The sequence below is a fragment of the Perognathus longimembris genome, chromosome 10 (genome assembly GCF_023159225.1).
Source record: "Perognathus longimembris pacificus isolate PPM17 chromosome 10, ASM2315922v1, whole genome shotgun sequence".
Classification (NCBI taxonomy): Eukaryota; Metazoa; Chordata; class Mammalia; order Rodentia; family Heteromyidae; genus Perognathus; species Perognathus longimembris.
In genome coordinates this window covers 7190058-7212806 of record NC_063170.1, presented here as the reverse complement: position 1 = coordinate 7212806, position 22749 = coordinate 7190058, and the positions used below count along the sequence as shown (strand labels likewise).

Sequence of the window (22749 nt, the reverse complement as noted above, 5' to 3'; positions counted from 1 at the left end):
TTAAAGCACAGAGAGATGAATACTTGTAAGGATTTCTCTCAGTACCTAACACAACTTCACACCTTTTTCTCAACTGTATTCTCATCTACAGGAGAATGACCAAAGCTTAATGAAAGGCCAAATTTAAGTAAGCTTCACTTACCTCGTTTTCTCTTTTGTATACCCTCTTATATGTAGCCAAAAGATAATGGGATGTTCATTCCAAAATTCTATTCTTCTAGACTCTTCTAAATTAGTATTGTCTTTGAAGAATAGAACTATATACACATGTGTCATTAACATAAAAGACATACGAAATGAATACAAGAGTAATGATAAGACATAGATTCTTCAGGGATTGTGTGTAACATTCTTTGAGTATGAGGACAATTTTTGTGTGTGTGTGTGTGTGGGGGGGGTCCTGGGGCTTGAGCTTAGGGTTTGGGAGCTATCCTTGAACTTTTGTGCTCAAGGCTGGTGCTCTACCATTTGAGCCATACCTCCACTTCTGGCTTCTTCTTTTGTTTTTGTGGTTAACTGGAGATAAGAGTCTCATAGACTTTCCTTCCTGGGATGGCTTTGAACCATGATCCAGAGATCTCAGACTGCTGAGTAGGTAGGATTACAGGGGTGAGTCATTGGCTCCTGGCTTTGAGGACAATTTTTCTGCGTCGTAGGAAGTATTTGTCATGTGACCTTACTGAGGGGGCGGGGAGAGGAGACAGGAGAGAATTTTCGCCACTATGCAACCCTCGATGGACACCTTTCTTCTCTTTACTGTGGATCTGCAACCACAGACTGTAATTATCTTCTGTCAAATTTCATGTGCTTCACTTCCAGTTTGCTGTATGGATTTCTAGTGAGGTTCATAAACAGCTGAGACCAATCATACAAAAAGAGGAAATAGTGTTATATCCAATCAATACATAGGTTTTTCTGTTCCAATCATATAACATATAATTAATCGTGCACTTTTATTTCTGAAGTGATCTATATTTCCAGTCTATTTATAACAACTCATAAATATTTAGAAGATACATTTAATGGCTAAATATTCCCTACATCAGTGCCTGGGCATTTTCTAAAAATTTTGACTATTATGAAAGGATTCTAATTGCTGTCTTTTCTCAATTGCTGCCTGTAGTCATGCCCTTGGAAAATACTCATCTGCTTTCTTTCTCTGAAGGTCTATTCATTTAAAAAAGGCTATTCTGTTCATGAGAAAACTAAAAGTTTAGCACAACATTTATTTTTAAGAAGTGCATGGGTTAACATAGTACTAAGTTAAAATTTTGAAATGGGCCTTATAAAAAATAAATCTTTGTATATGGAATCAAAAAGTATATCATCCACTTTGATGTAAGTAAGTCAACGCATCCTGTTTCTTTATGTGTGTGTGTATATACAGTGAAATATATGAGCATATAAGTATATGTAAATGCACATATATTTGTAATATGCAATACCTTTATATATGATGGAATTTTAGTCATCCATTAGGAAGAATAATGGGTCATTTTCGTGGATGGACCTGGAAAAAAAATCCATAATGTGTGAAGTTAGGCTTAGAGAGAGAGGCAAAGGGCATATGTTTTCTCTCATATGTGGAAGTCAAACCTAAAATATAAACATACATGAAAACACATCCATATGGACTGAAGCATGGTTTGGGGGGAGGGGGGAGTGAGATTCGATGGTGTAACTCCTCTTAGCATTTAACAGACATCTTGACAAAGTGAATTCCATAAAGCTGGAACATAGTAACTGCAGGAGGGAGGTGGGTGGGTGGGTGGAGAGAGGAATGAGGGGTGAAAACTGGCTTCCTACTTGGTGTGCACACTGTGAATATGGAGCCAGGAAATTGAGGAGATGTGTGGGTGGGGCCTGCTAGGGTAACGGGAAGATAGTGGAGGAGGATGAAAGGAGGTGCTGCTCATTAAGATGCACTGAGCACGTGAATGGACACGTGGCACTGAAACCATTGTGTAAAACCATTTGAGGATAATAACGAGGGGGAGGGGGAGAAGAGAGAGGTGGAGAGGAGGAGAGAGAAGAGAGGAGAGAGGAGAGAGGAGAGAACTCCCAAACAATGAGTCACAATCCACTAGAAAAAACAGGATGGTGTTACCAAAGGATTTTCAAGTCTCTAGTGCCCTATATTGGATTTAATTGAAAAATATATAGATTGTTAACCATTTCATTATTACTAAGTACTGATTGCTTAGGATAATGCGTTCTGATGTGTTTTGGTTGGGGGTGAAAGGAAGATGTGCTTGGTCCCTTGACAACAATCCACACAGTATGAGTTTGGATTCAAATCTGCTCCTGGGGCACCTTAGGGAATTTCAACCCCCCCAAGCCGTGAAATCCTTTTCAAGGCCCCGATACTGCTGCCTGTAGAGCTGTCCTGTCCTCCCCCTCTCCCCCTTCTCTGCCTAGATTCCCCGGTACCTCTCAGCACAAAGCATCACGAGATGAGGTATTTGGTGCTGTTAATGTGTTTTTTTTTCTCTTCTGGTCATGTAAATATTGGTCTTGGCTTCGTTTATAATTGTCTTGAATTAGCAGCCATTTCTGAAGCTCATAAAATGTCCTTACTTCATTTCTTACCTATTGTGAATCTGTAAAATAAGGTTGGCTAACTAAACAAAAACGTACTATTATGGGTATGAGAGTGTGGTAGATACCTCAAGAAACAAATTGTTTTCATTACCAGAAAAGCATTCATTGAACAGAAAACAGCAATTCAAAGAATTGCTCTTCTGCTCCAAGGAGGTCCCTAAAGGCCTCCAAAAGATGCTTTCCAGAATTACTTATGGCACAATATGAAACAAATGAAATGTTCTTTATATTAATATTCTCTAATTTAAACCCTGTAAGCAATTCTGAATGTTTCCCGTATAATCACACAAAATAAGATTGAATAGCATTCCCTAAGTTAAAGTTACAGCTTTATTTTCATTTTCCCACATGACATTTGAAGAGCAAACCATGTCAATACCTATCAAGTAGATCAGGTAAGGACTGTTAGAAACACAAATGTTATTATCTTCTCTGATTCGGTATTGTGAGTTTTTCTGGCATTCTTTTTGTGAGCTAAGATCAAAGTGGCTAGCATAGAAATAGCTGAGGAAAGGTCATAAGGAATAGACTTGATATAATTCAGATAATATACAATTTGATTTGTCCCCAAAGCAAAAAAAAATCTTTGAAAGTAGATTCTCAAGTGAATAAATTCAGCTCTTAAATTGTTCACCTATGAATTGACTTTTGATTTCACATTTGAATCAGCTCCATGAAAAATAGAGCAAGTAAATAGGTAATAAATAATCTGATTCAGAATTTAACAGAATAATAAGATCTAAGGAACATGTAAAATCAGATTCAAGCTTGTGATTTTTGATAAGCCAGGTATCTGTTTTTGGCTGATAGAACAAACTTGTTCTAAAATTGTGGCTTTGGACTCTAAGGGATCAGTTAATCTTTCTTCTGGGAAGATGACTTCAACTTCAGGAGAATTTTATTCAGGGTTGGTTGGGTGTGAGCATAGAGGCAGTTGCTTAAAACTAAAAAATGGATATTGCTAGTTGATATGCCCAGAATTTGCTGTTGGCAGCTTTAATGCATAGCTCATTTCTCTCATAATTCTCTGTATCAACTACATATATCCAGCTGCATTTCATTTCTGTCAGATCCTGCATTTATAATGTATCTTCTATATTTTCTCCTATGTAACACCCACAGTATACTTTTTTCCAAGCAAAGTTGCAGATATCCAGGAAAAAGGTGTGGAAAAGTAAAGATAAAATGTTGTATTTGAGTAAGGTTCAGTGGTTCATGGGAGGTATATTGAGAGGGTCACAGTTTGAGGCCAATCTAGGCAAAAATAGAAGGGAAAGAAAATATAAGAGTGAAGATTAATAAGATGCCATCTCAACTTTTAAAAATGCTGCAGAGTGGTGGTGTGTGCTTGTCATCCCAAGTATAAGAGGAAGCAGAAATAGGAGGATCATGGTTTCGGTCTATCTAGGCAAAAGGGGAGATCATATATATATATATATATGTATATGTATATATATGTATATGTATATGTGTGTATATATATATATGTTAGCACAAAGAGCTAAGAGTGGCTCCAATTGGAGAGACAGTGAATGCATAGTAAGCATGAGACAATGAGCTCAAGCCCCAGTACCAACAAAAACAAGAGAAAATGTTGTATTTGGACAGTAATTATAATTAGCTTTAGGGCCAACATATCTCTTTGCAGATCATTTTTGTTGTTGTTGTTGTCCCAAACTCTTTTTTTTTTTTTGCCTGTCCTGGGGCTTGAACTCAGGGCACTGTCCCTGAGCTTCTTTTGCTTAAGGCTAGTGCTCTACCACTTGAGCCACAGCGTCACTTCCATCCTTTTCTAATCCAGGGCTTCATGCATACCAGGCAAGCACTATGCCACTAAGCCACATTCCCAGCTCTGTTCCAAACTCTTAATCTGAGTATTTAGAGACTTTTTTTGAGATTGTCTTTCATTTACGTCACTCTCTTGTGCGTGCGTGCGTGTGTGTGTGTGTGTGTGTGTAGGCATGTATATATGCTGGTACTGGAAACTTGACTCAGGGCCTTGCACTCTTGCTTGGCTGTTTCGCTCAATGATGGTGTCCTACCAGTTGAGCAACACACCTCTTCCTCCAGCTTTTTGCTGGTTGATTGGAGATAAGAGTCTCATGGATTTTGCTGTCTGGTCTGGCTTTGAACTTCAATCCTTGGATTTCAGCCTCCTGAGTAGTTTGGATTACAGGTGGGAGCCACCCATTTATATGATTCTTACAAGCGAACATGGAGGGAGGGAGTCAGTCTTGGTCTGTAATGAGATGAAGATATTGAAAATGCAATCTTCGTTTTTTAAACAAAAATCAGAAGGTCCATCAATGGATACAGTTGAGATTATGATTTTGTGTGTTAGGACAACGACAACAAAAAAGTGTGAGCTTCTGCAAGGGTTTAGTCAAAGCAGGTGGGTGTTTAAAATTTCAAGTTATAAAAAAATGCAGGTATTATATGACTTTGGAGGAGCATAGTATTTAAACTGAGACTGTGTTTCCTTCTATTCTGGTCATTTCTGCAGTGATAATTCTTGTCCTAAATTAAAAAGAATTCAGGGTTGTAATTCCTATGAAATCCCTCTTCCTGTATCCAAGTCTTGTATTCTGCACAGTTCATAGTAAAATGTACAGCACTTTTGTGTGACTAAGCAACATTCTAAATAGAAAAAGCCAAATAGAAAAGTACTATGACTGTACACCATCCATGGTCAGTCATGAATTTGTGTCCTTCACCTTTTTCTTTTCTTCTCTCTCTCTTTTCTTTAATAACAGGATCATTTTGGAATTCAGCTTCCTTCAATACTGAAGCTTCATACCTTCATTTTCCAACTTTCCATGGAGAAATTAGTGCTGATGTGTCTTTCTTTTTTAAGACAACAGCTCTATCTGGAGTATTTTTAGAGAACCTGGGAATTACTGATTTCATACGGATAGAGCTACGCTGTAAGTTCTGTTTCCAGGGAAGTTCATGAGAGGCTGCCATTTGGTAGGAAATTCTCCCGCTCATTTAAGGAACTTGCCTTTACACTTTATTAGCTACATCTCTTCATTGAGTCCTCTTGCAAGAATTCCACATAATGACCTCCTTTGTGCAAGAAAAGTAATGCGATTTCTAAACACAAGATCAATTGGGAAAATTATTGGTATTTTTAGTAACAAATTAAGAGTTGAAATTCAAATAATTAACAATGTGAAAGTTCAATTTTTCAGATGATTACAAAATTATGGATGCATCTTGCATGCCTAGAAAGACATATACATCTTAAGACACTGAATCAGCTATTTTAATTTAAAATCCCTGATGGTGTATTTACTTTTTGTGCCCTGGCTTATGTCTCATGATTTTTAATAATAAACGTGTTAATAATTAGTAGTAACTCATCATTAATTAACTCAGATGACAAAGCATTTTTTCCTGCCAGTCCTGGAGCTTGAACTCTGGGCCTAGGCATCGTTCCTGAGCTTTTGTGGTCAAGGTTAGTACTCTCCCCTTGAGCCACAGCTCCCTTTTGGTGGTTAATGGAAGAGTCTCACACACTTTCTTGCTTGGGTTGACCTCCAGCTTGGGTCCTCAGATCTCAGCCTCCCGAGTAGCTGGTATTACAGGTGTGAGCCACCAATGCTAAGCAGACAAAGCTAACCTTCCCAGACATTAATCTACCTTCCTGTTTGAGTCCATATCAGAATTTCTTTTTCTACAAGATTGCATTGGCTCCTTTGATACCATGCGCTTTCTGTTTGATGATTATTATTCCTCAGTGTTTAACACTCAGCTCTCTGTCCCATGTACCGACTTGGACAATCTTCCCATCTAATATTTGCAGCTCCGACCACAGTGACCTTTTCGTTTGATGTGGGAAATGGGCCCTTTGAGATCTCGGTGCAGTCACCCACCCGCTTCAATGACAACCAGTGGCACCACGTCCGAGTTGGCAGGAACATGAAGGAGGCATCCATCGAGGTGGACCAGCTCTTGCCAAAGACACAACCAGCTCCAGCCGATGGCCACGTTCTCCTGCAGCTCAACAGCCAACTCTTCGTGGGTAAGTTCTGTGAGGAAGCCCTCCATCCTTTCCCCGTACTAGGCACATGCAGCGATGGGCCCTGAATAAAATAATACCAACTAGGAAAATCTTAATGGTGCTAGCAGCAAACGCAGTGACAAGCCAGCACAGATGGAAAACCCCAGCTCCTGTCTGTGCTCGGGTTCCCTTACCTTTTCATGATCCCTTGCTACAGATGAGGCAGCTGAGCCTCGGGAGACTGTCTGGCTTGCCTTAATCATAATCTGTGACTATGGAACTAGGAAAATGGAGGGGATGAGTGGAGTTGGAAGAGATGGGGGATGGGGAGGATGATGAAAGGGATGACATTGGTCAAGATGAATTGTACTCCTGAACGGATAAAGGTTGCAGTAAGAAAAAAAAATAATAACACCCTTGGACAACATCTTAAAACGAATTCAATTATCATAATAAAAATGAAATCCATCCAGCAAATAAGATTCAAACTCCTAAGTCCACATACCTGCATCCTTCATATGACAGAGCCCATCATTTGTTCCGGTTTGTGTATTAATGCTTTGGGTATGATATTGCCAGCACCCAGAATCGGAGCTCCCTTCCCAGAATCAGAGAGCCTTTCTTGTGGTCCACTGTCCTTGACAGCCATGCCTGTCCCATGCTGCATCCAGAACATGCCCCTCCCAGGAATGAAAAGCAGGGGCAGCGTATGGGACGCCATCACCACTGTGGTCACCGGCTCCGCCTCGTTTTCTTCCCCTCTTCTGAGAACCTGCTTTATATCAATAAGCCAGGTGTTGCTTTGTTTGCTGGTTTGTTCAGTTGGCGTTTATAGTGTTACTGGGGAAATTTCCTCTTCCCCCTTCCCCCCCCCCCATGGATTTGTTTTCCTTCGTGTCATTGCTAATTACTTTATAGAACCTATGAACCGTGCAGCTTAGAGAACATTTCCCATGTGATCACTGCTAATAGATGCATTTTAATGTAAAGAGAGACCTAGACACACTATGAAACAGGATAATCGAGGAACCGTCAGAAATCATAGTTTCAGTATTTTCAAGAGCTATATATAGATGGGAATGTGTCAGCTCCTGATTATACCTTCTGTTGCCTGACAACCTGGTCTTATTAACTCTCTTACCGCTGGAAATGAAGCTTGTTTGTAACATATTTGACAAAGCCATATTCAGGACTCCTAATACATTTAGGTACTTATTACTTTTATGATTTATTCCTTCTTTTACTCCAAAGGTATTTAATGAATGGCTTCCATGTGTAAGGCACTGTGAGAAACAATCTAATCATGGCTGGCTGGCCACTCCACTGGCTTATTTAAGGATATAGAAATAATAAAGGATACTTGAGAAGAAATATATAGCTTTTCTTTTAATACCATGCTAGCAGCTGGGGCAGGAAATTGACATAGATATTTCTGAAATTCACAAAAAAGGGGGAGGGGAGGAGAAGAGAGAGAGAGCACTACAACAAAAGGTATGGCAATTTAAAATCTTCCAGTACCTTGGAAATAGCCTTTACTCTTCTAGGAAATTGAGAGAGCTGAAATTGTCCTCGAATTTTTCAGTGAAATATGCGGCCATTTGCCTGTAGATGACCTTTCATCCTTGGTATGAATTTCAACTCTATAGACTTAGAATCACTCTATATTGGGTCTGATAGGAATCCTGGCCTTACTTTGATTTTGAGTTGGATGTAATGAAGAACAGCAAGGCATCAGAAAATTGCTTTTGGGTCTTTTTGCTAACAAGCATGGTTTCTAATCTGAATAAGGATAGAAGAGATTTCTTCTTTATCGAGGCAATTAGTGGGGCCTTTAACATCTCCATATGGGGTTCGAATTTAGGAATGGTGTGGCACTTGAACTTTAAAAAAAATGGCAATCTTGATTGTGGTTGAAGTCAAAAGCAGTGAAAATTGGAAAGGAAGGGTAAGGGGGGAAGTTATATGGACTCTACATGAAGATCGGGGCATGCTGTTTCTTCTTTCCTACTTACAAGGAACTGTGAGTAAATTGAATGAAGTAGTGATATTTGAATGAGGTAGTGGATGAGAGTGATATTTGGGGAAGGACTTACCAAGAAAAGACTTGCAGTCTTCCTTAGAGCAGCTCACAACTGTCTAAGGGGCTTGCTCTCATCTTTCCCACTATGCTAGGAAAGAACTAGAATCAGCCTAATAATACAAAAGTACTTACAACACAAAATACAGACTTATCAACTGACAACATATCAAACACATCAGATTACTTTCTTAGTTTGTAGAGAAATAATTCTTTCCCTGTAGGCAGACCCCATGAAAGACACATTATAATTTTTAAAAGTTATGCTGAATTAGAGCCCCATGGATGAGAGACTAGTTTAAAAAGCCAGTAGTAAATAGAGCTAATTTAATGAAGGGGTTACTGTAACCTCAAACTTCCCTACCTTCTTGGGAGCATATTTCAGGAAGAGAGGAGACAGCCAGCCAGTAATGAGAAATGACACTAAAACACCGTATGTCTATATTTAAACATGCATATAGACACATGTGCACACATGCGTATACATTTTCAGATAGGGATGAAAGCCGTCGAGTAAAATGCAGAGAAACCAAGTCGGGCCATGATATAGGTGTGCATTTCGATTTCAAACACAGTGGACGAAGCCACTTTCGGAAATCCTAATGTTTGAGTAGAGGCCAGGGGAAGTAGGAGAGAAGAACCCTTTCAACCCCTAAGGAAGAGAAGTCCAGGTGGCAGGGTCATACTCAAAGAGGAGGCACTACATTGTAAGGGTTTCAGGAACAAAGGGGAAACCAATAAGGCTGTAGAGAAAGAGTGGGATGGCATGAATGAGGGGAAAGAAGCTGAGTTATGGACCGCAGTGGAGAAAGGTGGCCTTCATGCTCAGGAATCAGGAACCTGGCAAAGACACACGAGGCTGCATTTTCCCAATTCTCCCCTGATGCAGTGAAATACCCGAAGGAAAGGGGATTGGGGAAGGCAGGCTATTGCAGCCGGCCATGTGTGAGGCAGAACGGTGGGGGTGTGGGCTGAGGCAGATATGTTGGAGAATGGGAAACTTGCTTGACTTGCAAGCACCACACAACTTGCCAACGAATTGGTTATCACGGATTTCCTACTGATGATGCTTCTTTGTGGGACTCTAGATTTCTCACATTCCTTTTAATTTCACCAGGAGTTAACTTCTTTCTCTGTCTTCACTTGTGGCCATCGTTTAAGTTACTCCCTGGACCCACAACCCAGATGATCTAGTATGAGCTATAGTCCCTCTGTGTGACAGGAAGCGGAGGGCTTTCTTCAGTCATCCGGAGAAATCCCTTACCTCCTCTGTCTCCTACAGTGAAGTCCTGCCTACCTCATAAAGACACTGTCACCAGGAAGCCAGGCTTCTCTGCTTATAGCTTGTGACAGCACATGTGCTGTGCCCTGGCTCTTGGAAATGGCTCCTTCAGCTACTAATGAATATGTCAGCGTCGAGCCCCATTCTGCTCTCCGGGCCTGTGGTTCTGTGGGTGACTGGAAATATCTCACTTTAATACACCCAAATTGATTTTCTGGTTGAAATTTTAAAGGGTAATTTAATTCCCCTTACTTACAAGTTCAAGAGTTTAATGCGTAGTTCATCTGTCCATCTTAAAAAATAATTGTGACGAATCAGTCGTTTTTAAGTGAGCATAACCACTACCCTTGATATTTGGGTAAGAGGGATAAGTGATTGGTGTCAACACGACTGTGAAAAATAAGCCTACCATTTCCAGTGTGACCGGATTCTAATGAAAATGTTTTAGAACCAGAGACTAATAACAACGATGATGCTACTCATAATAATAACGTGCTTAATTACACAGAAGCACAGTCAGTACAAACGTAGGACAAAACTGTCGATGTAAACATTCGTCTTTGGGTGCCGGTGGCTCTCACCTGTCATCTCAGCTACTCAGGGGGCCGAGATCTGAGGATCACAGTTCAAGGTCAGCTGGGGTAGACTGCGTGACTCTTACTGCCAGCAAAAATCCAGAAATGGAAATGTGGCTCAAGCGGTAGAGTGCTGGGCTAGAGGCTGTCCCTCACCATTTTTTTTTGGGGGGGGGGGCAGTCCTGGGGCTTGGACTCAGGGCCTGAGCACTGTCTCTGGCTTCTTTTTGCTCAAGGCTAGCACTCTACCACTCGGAGCCACAGCGCCACTTCTGGCTTTTTCTATATATGTGGTGCTGGGGAATCGAACCCAGGGCTTCATGTATACGAGGCGAGCACTTTACCACTAGGCCATATTCCCAGCTCTTTTTTTTTTTTTTGTAATTGTAGCACAGGGTCCTTTTCACATTGGTGTGTGTGTGTGTGTGTGTGTGTGTGTGTGTGTGTGTCAGACAAAGAGACACAGAGAGACAGACAGAGGAAGAGACTTGTGACATCCTAAATAGTCGTATTCAGAGCTGCTACCTATTGCTTTGGGAAACATTTTTTGTGACGTGATTGCTATCCGTGTATTCAATCTCTGCCCTTGACCTGCTTAACACCGAGAACTCGATGTCCAGAGCCACTGCTGTTATCATGGACTCCCAAACATTCCTTCACCAGCTATGGAAAGGATGGAGAGAAAAGAATCAATCTTTTTTTTTTTTTCAAACTGAAATGTGACAGTGGTCATTTTCTATTTTGGTTTGTAAACTCAGCATTTTTTTTTCTCCCCCAGAAGCTTCTTAAATTAGCCTTGAATTGATTTTCATTCAACCAACTGTGCAATTTTTGTTTCCTGTCTCAATGCCTTTCCTGACAAGTTTTTAAATGACTTAAACTCCATTTCAATAGTGGGACTAGAACCCAGTGATGTAAAGACCCCTGACATAGTCAGAAATTATTTACGTTACATTTGAATTGCATCAAATCAGCGAATATTTATGGAGTATCTAGAGCGAACAATCTCCCAGTGCCTTACACAAAGGTTGATAGTGAACGCACCTAGTCTTCTTAATTCTGAATCTTACCCGGTCAGTGGCATTACCTGAGTTCTTTTGGGAAATGGGCAATGTCAAAACAAAGATAGATTTAGAACTTTGCACATGGGCGTTTGAGTAGTTTCAAACACCAGATATTACAAATGCGTTGCTGTGCTGTTTCCTCCGTGAGTGCATGTTTGTATTTCTAGCGTAACCATTTGTACCTCAGTGGCTCATAGGGTGTGTGCTAAACAGCAAGCCTAGCCATATCATTGTTGAATATTGTATGTCCTTGTTTGTGGTAGCTGCTCAAATTTGTTGCTGTCATCTATAAGGTTTTCCTTTGTTTTTAAGATATAAATGTATTGGCTCATTATATGTCTTGGATTAGCCTTTGTCGTATAACTTTCTTACAAATAGCTTATACCGCTCAGAGAATTGAACCGCATTTTCCTATTTCTAACGATGTCTTTTGATGAATAGCAGTTCTTAATTATAATATATTCCAGATTTTTGTCTTTTTTTAAACTTTCAGTTTTTGATATGCAAAAATATAATCCTGGGAAGAAGCTATCAAATAGCCTTATGTTTGACTCCTTTTTATTCCAGTCTAATTTTCTTTTGTAGGAAGTGTGCCCCCTCATTACCAATTCAGTACACTATGGGTCATGTTTCTCTTGTAATGTAATCATATCCCCTGAACGATGCGCTTATCTCTTCCCTGAGAGATCTCTTCTTCATCATTAGCCAAAGAAGCCTTTACTGTGCTTGCTTTCCCTCATCCCGTGGGGAAAGAAAATCTTGCAGGTCATTGACCCAAGGCCGACCTCAGGTCATAGAATCACTTGAGTCTAGACAACACACGTTCATCCATCCCCAGCAGTTCATTTCTTTAAGACAGACGTGACTACTGTCAAACCAGAGAGCTCTGGTGGGCTCCATACGTGAGAAGTCCAATGAGAACGGTGCTCCTCTGTGCCATGGAGCCAGGACTGTGCTCAACAAGAACACTGCAAAAGTAAAGCTGGGCTTCCAGTTGAACAGTCTTCTCCACTGCCTCGCCACCCCTTTCTGCAAGATCATCTCCCCTCAAGATGGCTACACGCCGGCAGGACACAAACCCAGAGCTCTAGAGACATAGAAGGCTGTTTCCCTTCAACCTTTGCAACTGGCCTAGGCCTGGTCCATGTGCCCCATTGCATGCGTGACCTGAGCTGGGTTGTCAGCCAGCCTTACCTGCCTTCCTCTTGATCTTTTGTCAAGGTCAAGGAGAGCCCGTGGGCCCTGCCACGCTAGTTTTTATAACCTTGAATTTTAAAGAGAAGTATAAGCATCGTGAATTCTTTCTTTAAGAATTCCTGGGCCAATTACTCAGTCATTCCCAATTAATCCTCCATGATATCTGAGCACAGCACATGAATAAATTGCCTTTTTTGTACCAAAAAAAAAAATCAAAGTACAATCTCAAAGGTCTTCCTGCCACAAAAAGTAGTGGAAAATTGGCATAGGAAAGAGCTGCTGGCTCCAAGTCCGTGAAAATAACATCTGTCACTTAGACGAGCTTCCTGAGAGGAATGGATGCGATGAAAGGGTTGGACCAACAGGTATAGCCTAATTTAGTCTCTGCTCGGCACCTCACTGGGTTCCTTGGGTGCCGAGACCTCAATCCTGTTATGCAGGCAGACGGTTCAAGTGAGATCTGGTCACATAGGAAAGTTGGATGGACATTTGCTTCACAAGATACACAGTGTTTGAGAAGTTCCAGAATTCATTATGCCTGATACTGCATGGCAAGTAAATTGATAGAAAATTAATTGGAAGATAGTTCCAAACATAATAGCTCAGCAGAAACATCCGGAATCAATTAATCAAACTGCAACTCATTTTAATTGGACATACTCTAACCCTGGAAAGGCATTGCAATCTTTAATTAAGCTTTCAAGCCCAATCCTATTTACATGAGCCATGCTTTTCAGAGTTACATCTGAAGAGTAAAAAAAAAAAAAGTTACTTAAAACCTAATGGCAAAGTAGAAATCTTCAGTGAATGTGTGATATGTCCATTTATGTCTAATTAGACATTATGTCCTTCGATTCAAGTAAAGATACCTTGAAAAACCTTAGGCTCAGGTAAACATGCACTTTTTGGAAGTATGAAATAAAGAAATTATGTTTACAAAGCTAGGAGTTGGTTTTCTTTTCTTCTTCTGCGTATAATTCACTTTCATACATACAATATGTGTTTTTCCTATTAATAACCACATTCTCTCACATTCCTCTCCTTTTGTATCTGTTTCTGCCGCCAACACCACTTGTTTTTCCTGTCTAAATATCTTACTACCCTGTAATCTCTTTAAAAGCATGAGAAATCACATCCAACTTTGTCCCTGAAATGTCACACACTGCCCAGCATAAAGCTGCTGAGCCAACCAGGGAATAGTTAAATGCCAGGCCAAGCAAAGATGAGCTGATTTGCAGGAGAAAATAGAAGAGATTTCCTTTTGAATCTGACTTGGGAGTGGAGACAGAAAGGGCCACCTTTGAATGAAGGCTGCCTATGGATTCTAAAATTAGACTGCCTATTTAACTAAACATAGTCATTTTAATGTTTCTTTAACTGCATCCATGGTCAGCCATTTCTAAGCTTCTGTCTACCTGTTTCCGCATCTCTCTCTCTCTCTCTCTCTCTCTCTCTCTCTCTCTCATCTATCATCCAGCCATCCAGCCATCCATCTGGTTATCTTTAAGTAGTTTTGCAGAGGGGTTTCAATTCAGCATGTCAGTTTGGGAGCACAATGTGTCTTCATCAGTGTTACCCCTTTTCATTGTTCTCCCCCATCCCCTCAAGTTACCTCGTGCCATTTTCCCAGAAGTGCATTGTAGACTGACTGCAACGGCATTTTCTTTCTCTTCCTCTCTCCATTCATCTGCCCCTCATCATTTCAAACAAATGAAAGGTGAATTTGAATAGACAAAAGTAGGCTGGTTGTAATTATTGGACCCCAAATTACCTATAGTTATTGTTTTGCTCCCGGAGGATTAAGACGAGCCCTGAAGTAGAGACATAGATATTACGGAGCAGCAAATGCACAAGAAAGCAACTTTTGTCACCACAAAGTCTGCATTGCATCTCAAGATCTAATGGACTGTGGCACGAAATCTGCCAGCCGACATTTCCAGTCTTCAGAGCAACTGTCCCTCTGCAACATTTTCCTGTTTCAACAGTAAACAGAAGCTATACACTGCCTCACCTGGGAAAGATCTTCACTGAGGGCTGCGAGCTCTAGTCTCCATGAGTTACACCAGCAGAGGGAAGATTGGGAAGGGAGAAGCCAGTGGGAGGAGCAGGTTCATGGGGGAAAACAGAAAGGAGCCCAGAGAGAAAGGGGAGAAGAGAAACTTGGAGTGTAACAGGAAATGGAGTAAATGTAGGAGGAACTAAACATGAAGAGTGTGCTATTCTGACACTCTGGGATGGAGTCCACTCCTTCCTGTGCCCACAGAAACGGGAGCGTGTCTGACCCCAGCCCATGCTTGTGCTGTATTTGTATATTGCAAATCCCACTCTCTCAGAACCTGAGCCTTCATTGAAGTTGTGCACGTCCTATAAACCAGTGTGAACATGGAAATTTGAATGCAACCATTTGGATAGAGACCATTCGGCCTATGTGTCTGACTTCTACACCGGTGCTGGAGGTCTCCCCAGTCCAAACCCTCAGAGATTTCTTCTATAAGGTATTTCATTACCTGCAAGTTAACTTAACTCAGAAATGATCATGTGTTTGGTCCCCAGCATCTCTGGGTCCCTTCTTCAACCCTGAAAATCCCAAGCTGATGCGGTATGGTTGAACATGTGCTGTCAATGCCCCGGGGAACGGTGTGGCCCCGTTTAATGCGCAGCCTCAGGACAAGACACCCAGGCAAAGGAAAGGAGTGAAATGTCAAACTCAGTCGATGATGACAAACTTGGATTTAGAGTTTTTATGACCGCTGTTTTTAAGATTTGGAGTAAAGTCTTGAACTCCATAGAGCTGTTTAATCTCAGAGGATAAGGAGAGCCCGAGTAATTTAGGCTAGATTTGCGGGTAGCCCAGCGAGTTAGAAGAGGAGAACATGAAAACGAAGATGTTTTATGGAGTAGGTAAGAGATTCTACCAGCTGTTCAAAGATGGAGACTCTTGTAAGACACTCTGCAGCCATCTAGTAGCTACTCAGTGGTCCTGTCCAGCTTCCTTACACGAAGGGCAGTCATCTTCGCCTTAGGGCATCCTTGCACACGAAGTCCTCTGTGTGTGTGTCCTAGCTCTTGCACAAGGGTGGTCACAGGGTTGTGTGGATGAGGACAACCTGTGAGGTGAAGTAGACTCTCACTCCTGTGTTTGGGCCACAGGCTCAGCCCCTGGGGCCCACGTTTCTCAGACGCCCTCCATGTATGGGCATAGGCCTGAAGTTGTGATGATCGTGTGGTCAGCAGGCATGGCTCCGATACTGCTTTATTGTTTTCCTTTCTTAACTGCTCTTGGCGGTCTATGCAAGCATACACAGTGAACACTCTCACCACCATCAGGGAGAAGAGTAGCCACTGGAAAATACATCAGAGAAAAGTAATTGATAGGATCCTTGCCATCTTGCTGATGTGCCTAACAACAGGAAGACTAGATCAAGGCCAAACCAGGTTGGAAATGCTCAAGGCTTCCTTAATAACTTAAAACAAACAGAGCAGGATTAGGTTTCCAAGACACATGTACATTTGCCCATCCATAGATGTGCATTGAAAATCACAAACTGAAATCATAAGTCCCTGAAGTGCAATTATATCCTGTATTGCTGTTTTGAATGCAAGTTAATCCTATAGATTTTATTTTGTTCTTTAAAATAAAGAGACTAACCAAAAAATCTCCAAGTGAAAGCTTAACAAATCATCTTTTCTTAGAGAAAAAGTATAAATGCAACTTTATAAAAATGAAATTATGTTTCCTGATCTGAAAATGGCGGTGACTTCACACCCATCATCCTCGCTAGACAGAAGTCTGAGAGCTGGAGGATTGTGGTTGAATAAGACCTCAGGTAGAGCAGTCTGTGAGACTTAATCTCCAGTTGACTAGCAAAAAAAGTAGGGCTGAAGTCCTGGTTCAGGTAGTAGAGCACCTGCTGAGCAAGCAATCTTAGGAAGTACAAGGCCCTCCTGAGGTTAAACTTTAGTACTCCCACCCCAAAAGAAAAAGTGTTTCAAGTTGAGTACAGTGGCTCATTTCTGCAAGAGAATTACTGTGCTAGGCCAGCTTGGAGATCATTTCAAGCAACAAAAAGCTCGGTGAAGAGGCATATGCCTATCGTTCTTGCTATGCTAGGAAGCATAAAGAGGAAGACTATGGAGGCTGGTCACAAAACAATATCCTATTTGAAAAATAATAAAACTTAAAGAGCCGGGGATGTATCTTGGCTGGTATAGTGCCAGCCTGGTAAGTGAAGGCCCTGAGTTCAAACCCCACTACCATCACATTTTTGGGTTTTAATTCTTACGTTACACTTGCTCCTTTCATTCTTGCTCTCCTCTGTTAGATCAGAGCTAGCGCTCTCCTGCCAGGCCTCTGACTCAGATCCCTGGGAACATGCTTGCATTTGCAGTATTTCCTTTCCAGGTGGGACGGCCACCAGACAGAGAGGCTTTCTGGGCTGCATCCGGTCTCTGCAGCTGAACGGGGTAACCTTGGATTTGGAAGAAAGAGCCACGGTGACGCCCGGCGTGCAGCCAGGTTGTCCCGGACATTGTGGCAGCTATGGGAAGCTGTGTCGCCACGGAGGGAAGTGCAGAGAAAAGCCCAGTGGGTTCTTCTGTGACTGCTCGGCCTCGGCATACACGGGGCCGTTCTGCTCCCACGGTAGGTGACACCAGACAGACTCGCATGGCAGAACACACTCACGACCCACCAAACGCCCCGCAGTCCTTTCCTGCGTAGCGGCGGGAAAGGAGAGGTTGCCGTTGGTGAATTTCTTTGCATCGTATCTCCCGAAGGCCAACCAGATGTCTTCCCTTCGGTTTTTGACAAACTCAGATATCTGTGACTCAGTCCGTGAAGAAAAACAATAGGTATCTCTTGTGGAAAAATCTATAGGTAGTTACCTTCGGGTGTCTGCTCTCTTTTTTAGCTAATGTTGGTGAGCTTAGAGGAGATGAGGCTCAGCAGCCAGCCCTGTGTTTCTAATTCTGTGTTTCCAGGTCTTTGCTGTGTTGTTATTTTTGGTGAAGATGTCCATCCATGAAAGGAAATGCAGGAAGCTTTATTTTGCTTTTCGCTTGTTTTGGATTTTGCCCAACAATGATTTCCCTTTAAATAGCAATGTATGCCAGGTGCCAATCCTAGCTACTCAGGATAGCAACTGAGATGTGAGGACAGTGGTTCAAAGCCAATCCCGGCAGGAAAGTCCATGAGACTCTCATCTCCAATTAACCACACACACACACACACACACACACACACACACACACACACACACACACACACACACAAAGCCAGATGTGGCTAGGCACCAGTGGTTTACATCTGTAATCCTAGCTGCTCAGGAGGCTGGCATCTAAGGACCAAGGTTTGAAGCCAGCCTGGGCAGAAAAGTCTGAGAGACGCTTGTCACCAAAAAGCCAGAAGTGGAGTTGTGGCTCAAGTGGTGGAGCACTAGTCTTTAACAAGAGAGCTCAGGAACAGTGCCTAGGCCCTGAGTTCAAGCCCTAGGACACACACACACACACACACACACACACACACACACACACACACACATTGATTTGGAACCAACATTGGGTCCCTCAAATATTTTGTGATCCAGTATGGATATCTGCCGGTGAAACAGAATAGCAGACTGTTTTCCATTCTTATTTTACGTATCCACGTGCTGGCAGAAGCAAAGAAAGGCGTGTTGTAAGTGATCTGGACAGACTTCTCCTGGTATACAAACATTTCTAATATTTGCATACTTTCCCATAGAAAACTGACAGCCAATTAATTTAAATTCATTTACTTTTGTCTGACTATCTCTGGGCTCCTGAACTTTTCCCTGAAGGAGGCTAGCAGAGATTGGCTCCAAGTCAAAGCAACTCCTGCCTGATGCACAAAGACAGCACTGGGAGCAGTTAATGAAAACTTGGCATAAATGCACTTTTCAAGGCATCTGCTGTTAGCAAGAATAAGCTATCATTTCAAATCCGACTTGATTTAGTAAGCACACCCTGTTGGGTCTAGTGTGGGAGACGTTTTTGTTTAAGTTGGACTTAAGACTTCCCTCTTTCTAAGAACATATCTTTTCTTGCAGGATATAGTTTCTAGTTCAATCTCCTAAGTGCAAAGGTTGGATGTCATTTTGTTTGCACACTTTTGATGCATTGTGTCACAGATAATAAAAGTAATCATTTGAAAAAGTAAAAGGAATCAAACTGTGGCTCTGTGACCCAGACTGTATTATCAAACTATATATGTTATGTTCAAACAACAGAGCTCTATAGAACTGGAATGAAATGAGTTTAGGAATTCAAAGCAAATTATTCATCTTACTATTCTCTTTATTTGCATGCATATATATATGGTTTATTCGGTGTTTAAATTTTAGATATGCATCTCCAGAGGTAAAATACTAGACTTCGGTTAAACGACGTATAACAGACTGTGTGATTCCTTTGGTTAGTTCCTGACAAGAAAATATCTTTTACCCTCTCTCACACTAGTGCTAGACACAGAATTCTTTTTTGTAATGCATAATAAATCTAAGAAAGCATTATGGGGGAAAAAAGGCCTAGCTACAGCTGAGATCTGAGGACCTTGTTTTGAAGCCGGCTGAAGCTAAAAGTGGAGCTGGAGTTCAAATGGTAGAGCGGCAGCCTTGAGTGAAAAAGCTAAGGGAAAGCACCTAGGCCCAGAGTTCTAGCCCCAGTACTAGCATTCGTATGTGCACACACACACACACACACACACGTGCGCGCGCACACACACGATGAAATTCCTTCCTATTGATCCTGGAAATCAAAAGTGTCTTTCACACTTTTTTTTTGTTTCTGATTCCAGGAGGATTAGTATATAATATCTACAGACAAATAGATGGAAGTTTAACAATTTAAATAATAAAGTTGATGTTTAAGGTGATAAAATACTAGGTGTTTGGTTCCTATGTGAACTCAGATGAGAGAGTGCCAAGCTTTCAATTGCAATGTTACACACAAGAAGTAATTACATGTCATTCTTACATAAAGCCATGTTAAGAGCTGTTGTGAACACCCTATTAATTTTGTGCATTATGCTAATTAGGGCCTTATTCCCCTGGTGGAGCTTGTTGTTTTAAAATGTTAATATATCAATAAATATACCTTAGAAAAGCTTTCTTGTTCTTAAAGTGTATGCGTGTGTGTTGTTTTTCTTTTTTTTAAACATAAAATGTGCCTGTCATTTCAGAGATTTCTGCCTATTTTGGAACTGGCTCATCTGTGATTTACAATTTTCAAGAAAATTATTCCTTAAGTAAAAACTCCAGCTCTCATGCTGCTTCCTTTCATGGAGATAGGAAGCTGAGCAGGGAGATGATCGAATTTAGCTTCCGCACCACACGCGCCCCAAGCCTGCTGCTTTATATGAGTTCCTTTTACAAAGAATACCTTTCGATCATCATTGCCAAAAATGGTGAGTGCTCTTACATGACACACACACACACACACACACACACACACACACACACACACACACACACACGAGAGAGAGAGAGAGAACACAGATTGAATTAGAATATTAGGGCAGTGACAATATGCATCACTCTTGATTTTCAAGACTACAATCACCAGGGAGAAAAGGATGTGCTAAGGTTGTGTGTTCTTTTTGCTTCTTCAGTATGATCCCATACATTTGATCTACAAAAGACTCCTTTCAGTCATTAAGATGCTTTGAGATGTTTATGCTTTTGATAACTTTGCCTAGCAACACAAATAAGTAGTTCTATCCTCTAAAAGAGTTGTTAGTGTTTCCTACTGCTTGGAGTTCTTCACTAGTTCCGTGAATACTGGAACGGGTTTTGTGGTTCATTTTAGGATAGGATGTCTCTTTGTATATAAATATTTCCTTGCATTTCAAAGTTAGCCATATTGGGCTGGGGTATATGGCTTAGTGGCAAGAGTGCTTGCCTTGTATACATGAAGCCCTGGGTTCAATTCCCCAGCACCACATGTACAGAAAACAGCCGGAAGTGGCTCTGTGGCTCAAGTGGTAGAGTGCTAGCCTTGAGCAAAAAGAAGCCAGGGACAGTGCTCAGGGTCTGAGCACCAGGACTGGCAAAAAAAAAAAATCAAAGCCGTATTAACACAACAACATTATGCATAAGAAAGTATCTATAAGATGACACATGGGCTCTAGGAGCAGTCTAGTAGCAGAACAGTAGGAAACAGTCCTGGGGAGATCTTGGTCCATTTGTGCTAAGTATTGGCTCAGCTACAGAAACACAAATCACAGACAGCCACTGACTTCTACTGTACCCTATATCTGGATGAAAGGTGAAATTTTTAGTAATAAATTCTCCAGGTGGAAAAGATGACAAACATACATGAGCTTGTCAATTCAACTAAATCCAATATGGCAAGGGTTACTACAGTTAAAAATATTATTATTCAATCAGTGTATTTTGCTTTTACTCTATGCCTGAACTTGAAGCTTGTCTTCTTTGTTACATTGCAAGATATTTTGTGAGATAAATTAATTAACATCTCTGCAGACCATTGAAGAAGGTTGATTCTAATAGAAAACTTGCCTTTAAGCCATTGTTTTCATTTTAATTTGATTCCAAAGTTTCTGATCATTGTTGCCTGAAAATATTTCCTATCTTAAACATCATTTATTTATCATGATCTTATTAGTCAACTGTATTTCCAGAGTGTGAGCTATATTTTTTTAAAATATGAGATTATAAAGAGCACTGTTTCAGTATCCCACAATAATCTGGCATTGCAGAAATACTTTATTTTCTTTATTATTTTTAAAATTAGAGGTCAGTGAAGAAAGTTGCATATACATTGTCTTAGACTTTTAGGGGCAAAATGTAAGGTTTTCAGAAAAGAGACAACTTAGGGCTAGGAAATGACATCTGGGTTTTGAAAACATCATTTCACTCAGAAAGTGATTTTTTTTTCATTTAGAAATGATGTTTAAAGAATGCCTCCACATGAGTGATTGTGAATCTTTCTCAGAAAATGAAGAAAGAACAGCAATAAAAGAATTTTGGGGTTCTACAGGTAATTTTAAAATGTGATTTCTTTCTTTCTTGTACTGAAAAGACCTCTTTTTTCCTACTTTAGGAAGTTTGCAAATAAGGTACAAGCTGAATAAGTATCAAGAACCTGATGTTGTTAACTTTGACTTGAAACCCATGGCCGACGGACAGCTTCACCATGTGAAGATCAACAGAGAAGAGGATATGCTTTTTGTAGAGGTAATGCAAAACAAAACAAGCAAACAAAACCTTAACAGAAGCTACACGAAGCCCACCCAGCACGCAATACCTAGAGCAGAAATGGAATCCCAAGTAGAATAGCGAAGTCACCTTGTAGTAGTCTTCTACTGATTACAAAAACATAAAACAACAGATATAACACCCATTTTTTTAAAAAAGCAAAATCATCAATAGTGGCCAGGAGTTTTTGCTTTTTATTTTTATTTCTAGCTGTTTTATACCTGTTTTGTATTCCTGTTTTTTTAGACCTGTTTTATATATTACCAATATCTGAGTCTTCAAATGCCAAAGTTCCTGCCCTGGTTTTCTTCTGCTTAATAGAGAAATGATGTCCTATGTTTCCTGAACTACTGGTAGGACCATCTTCACTCAAAGGAAACACAATTATTTTTGATGGGTAGGAACACAGCAGTAATCCTAGGACAGATAATAATGATTGCATTATCAGGATAAATTTTAGAAAAGGATGTGAGTCACAGCAAAATGGGCTCTTTTTTCCCCTGTGGTAGCTTTTGAAGAAGAGCACTAATGTCCAGATCTCCATACAAGAAAATTTCTTAGCAGCATGATTCCAGTAAAAAAAAAATTATATATATATTATATGTATATTTAACTCAAGCTAAGTAAAAGTGCTGAAGTGAAAAAGAACTCATGATTTCTTGCTGGCTTTATCAATTGTGGATTTCTTCTACAGTGGAGAGGAATGGCATAAGG

The 22749-nt window shown here is 40.8% G+C and overlaps 1 protein-coding gene across 8 annotated transcripts in view; it reads left to right on the top strand.

The window, feature by feature from the left end:
• Positions 1-22749, top strand: part of Cntnap4 (contactin associated protein family member 4) — a 238675-nt gene that overhangs the window by 193768 nt on the left and 22158 nt on the right. For 6 of the 8 annotated variants that reach the window (XM_048355089.1, XM_048355091.1, XM_048355093.1 and 3 more), the window contains 5 exons: positions 5355-5525; positions 6407-6625; positions 17202-17441; positions 19998-20222; positions 21881-22014. In XM_048355089.1, coding sequence (XP_048211046.1) covers positions 5355-5525; positions 6407-6625; positions 17202-17441; positions 19998-20222; positions 21881-22014 — 989 coding nt within the window. The remainder of the gene's footprint in view (positions 1-5354; positions 5526-6406; positions 6626-17201; positions 17442-19997; positions 20223-21880; positions 22015-22749) is intronic. The other 2 variants (XM_048355094.1, XM_048355096.1) reach the window with 1 other exon arrangement.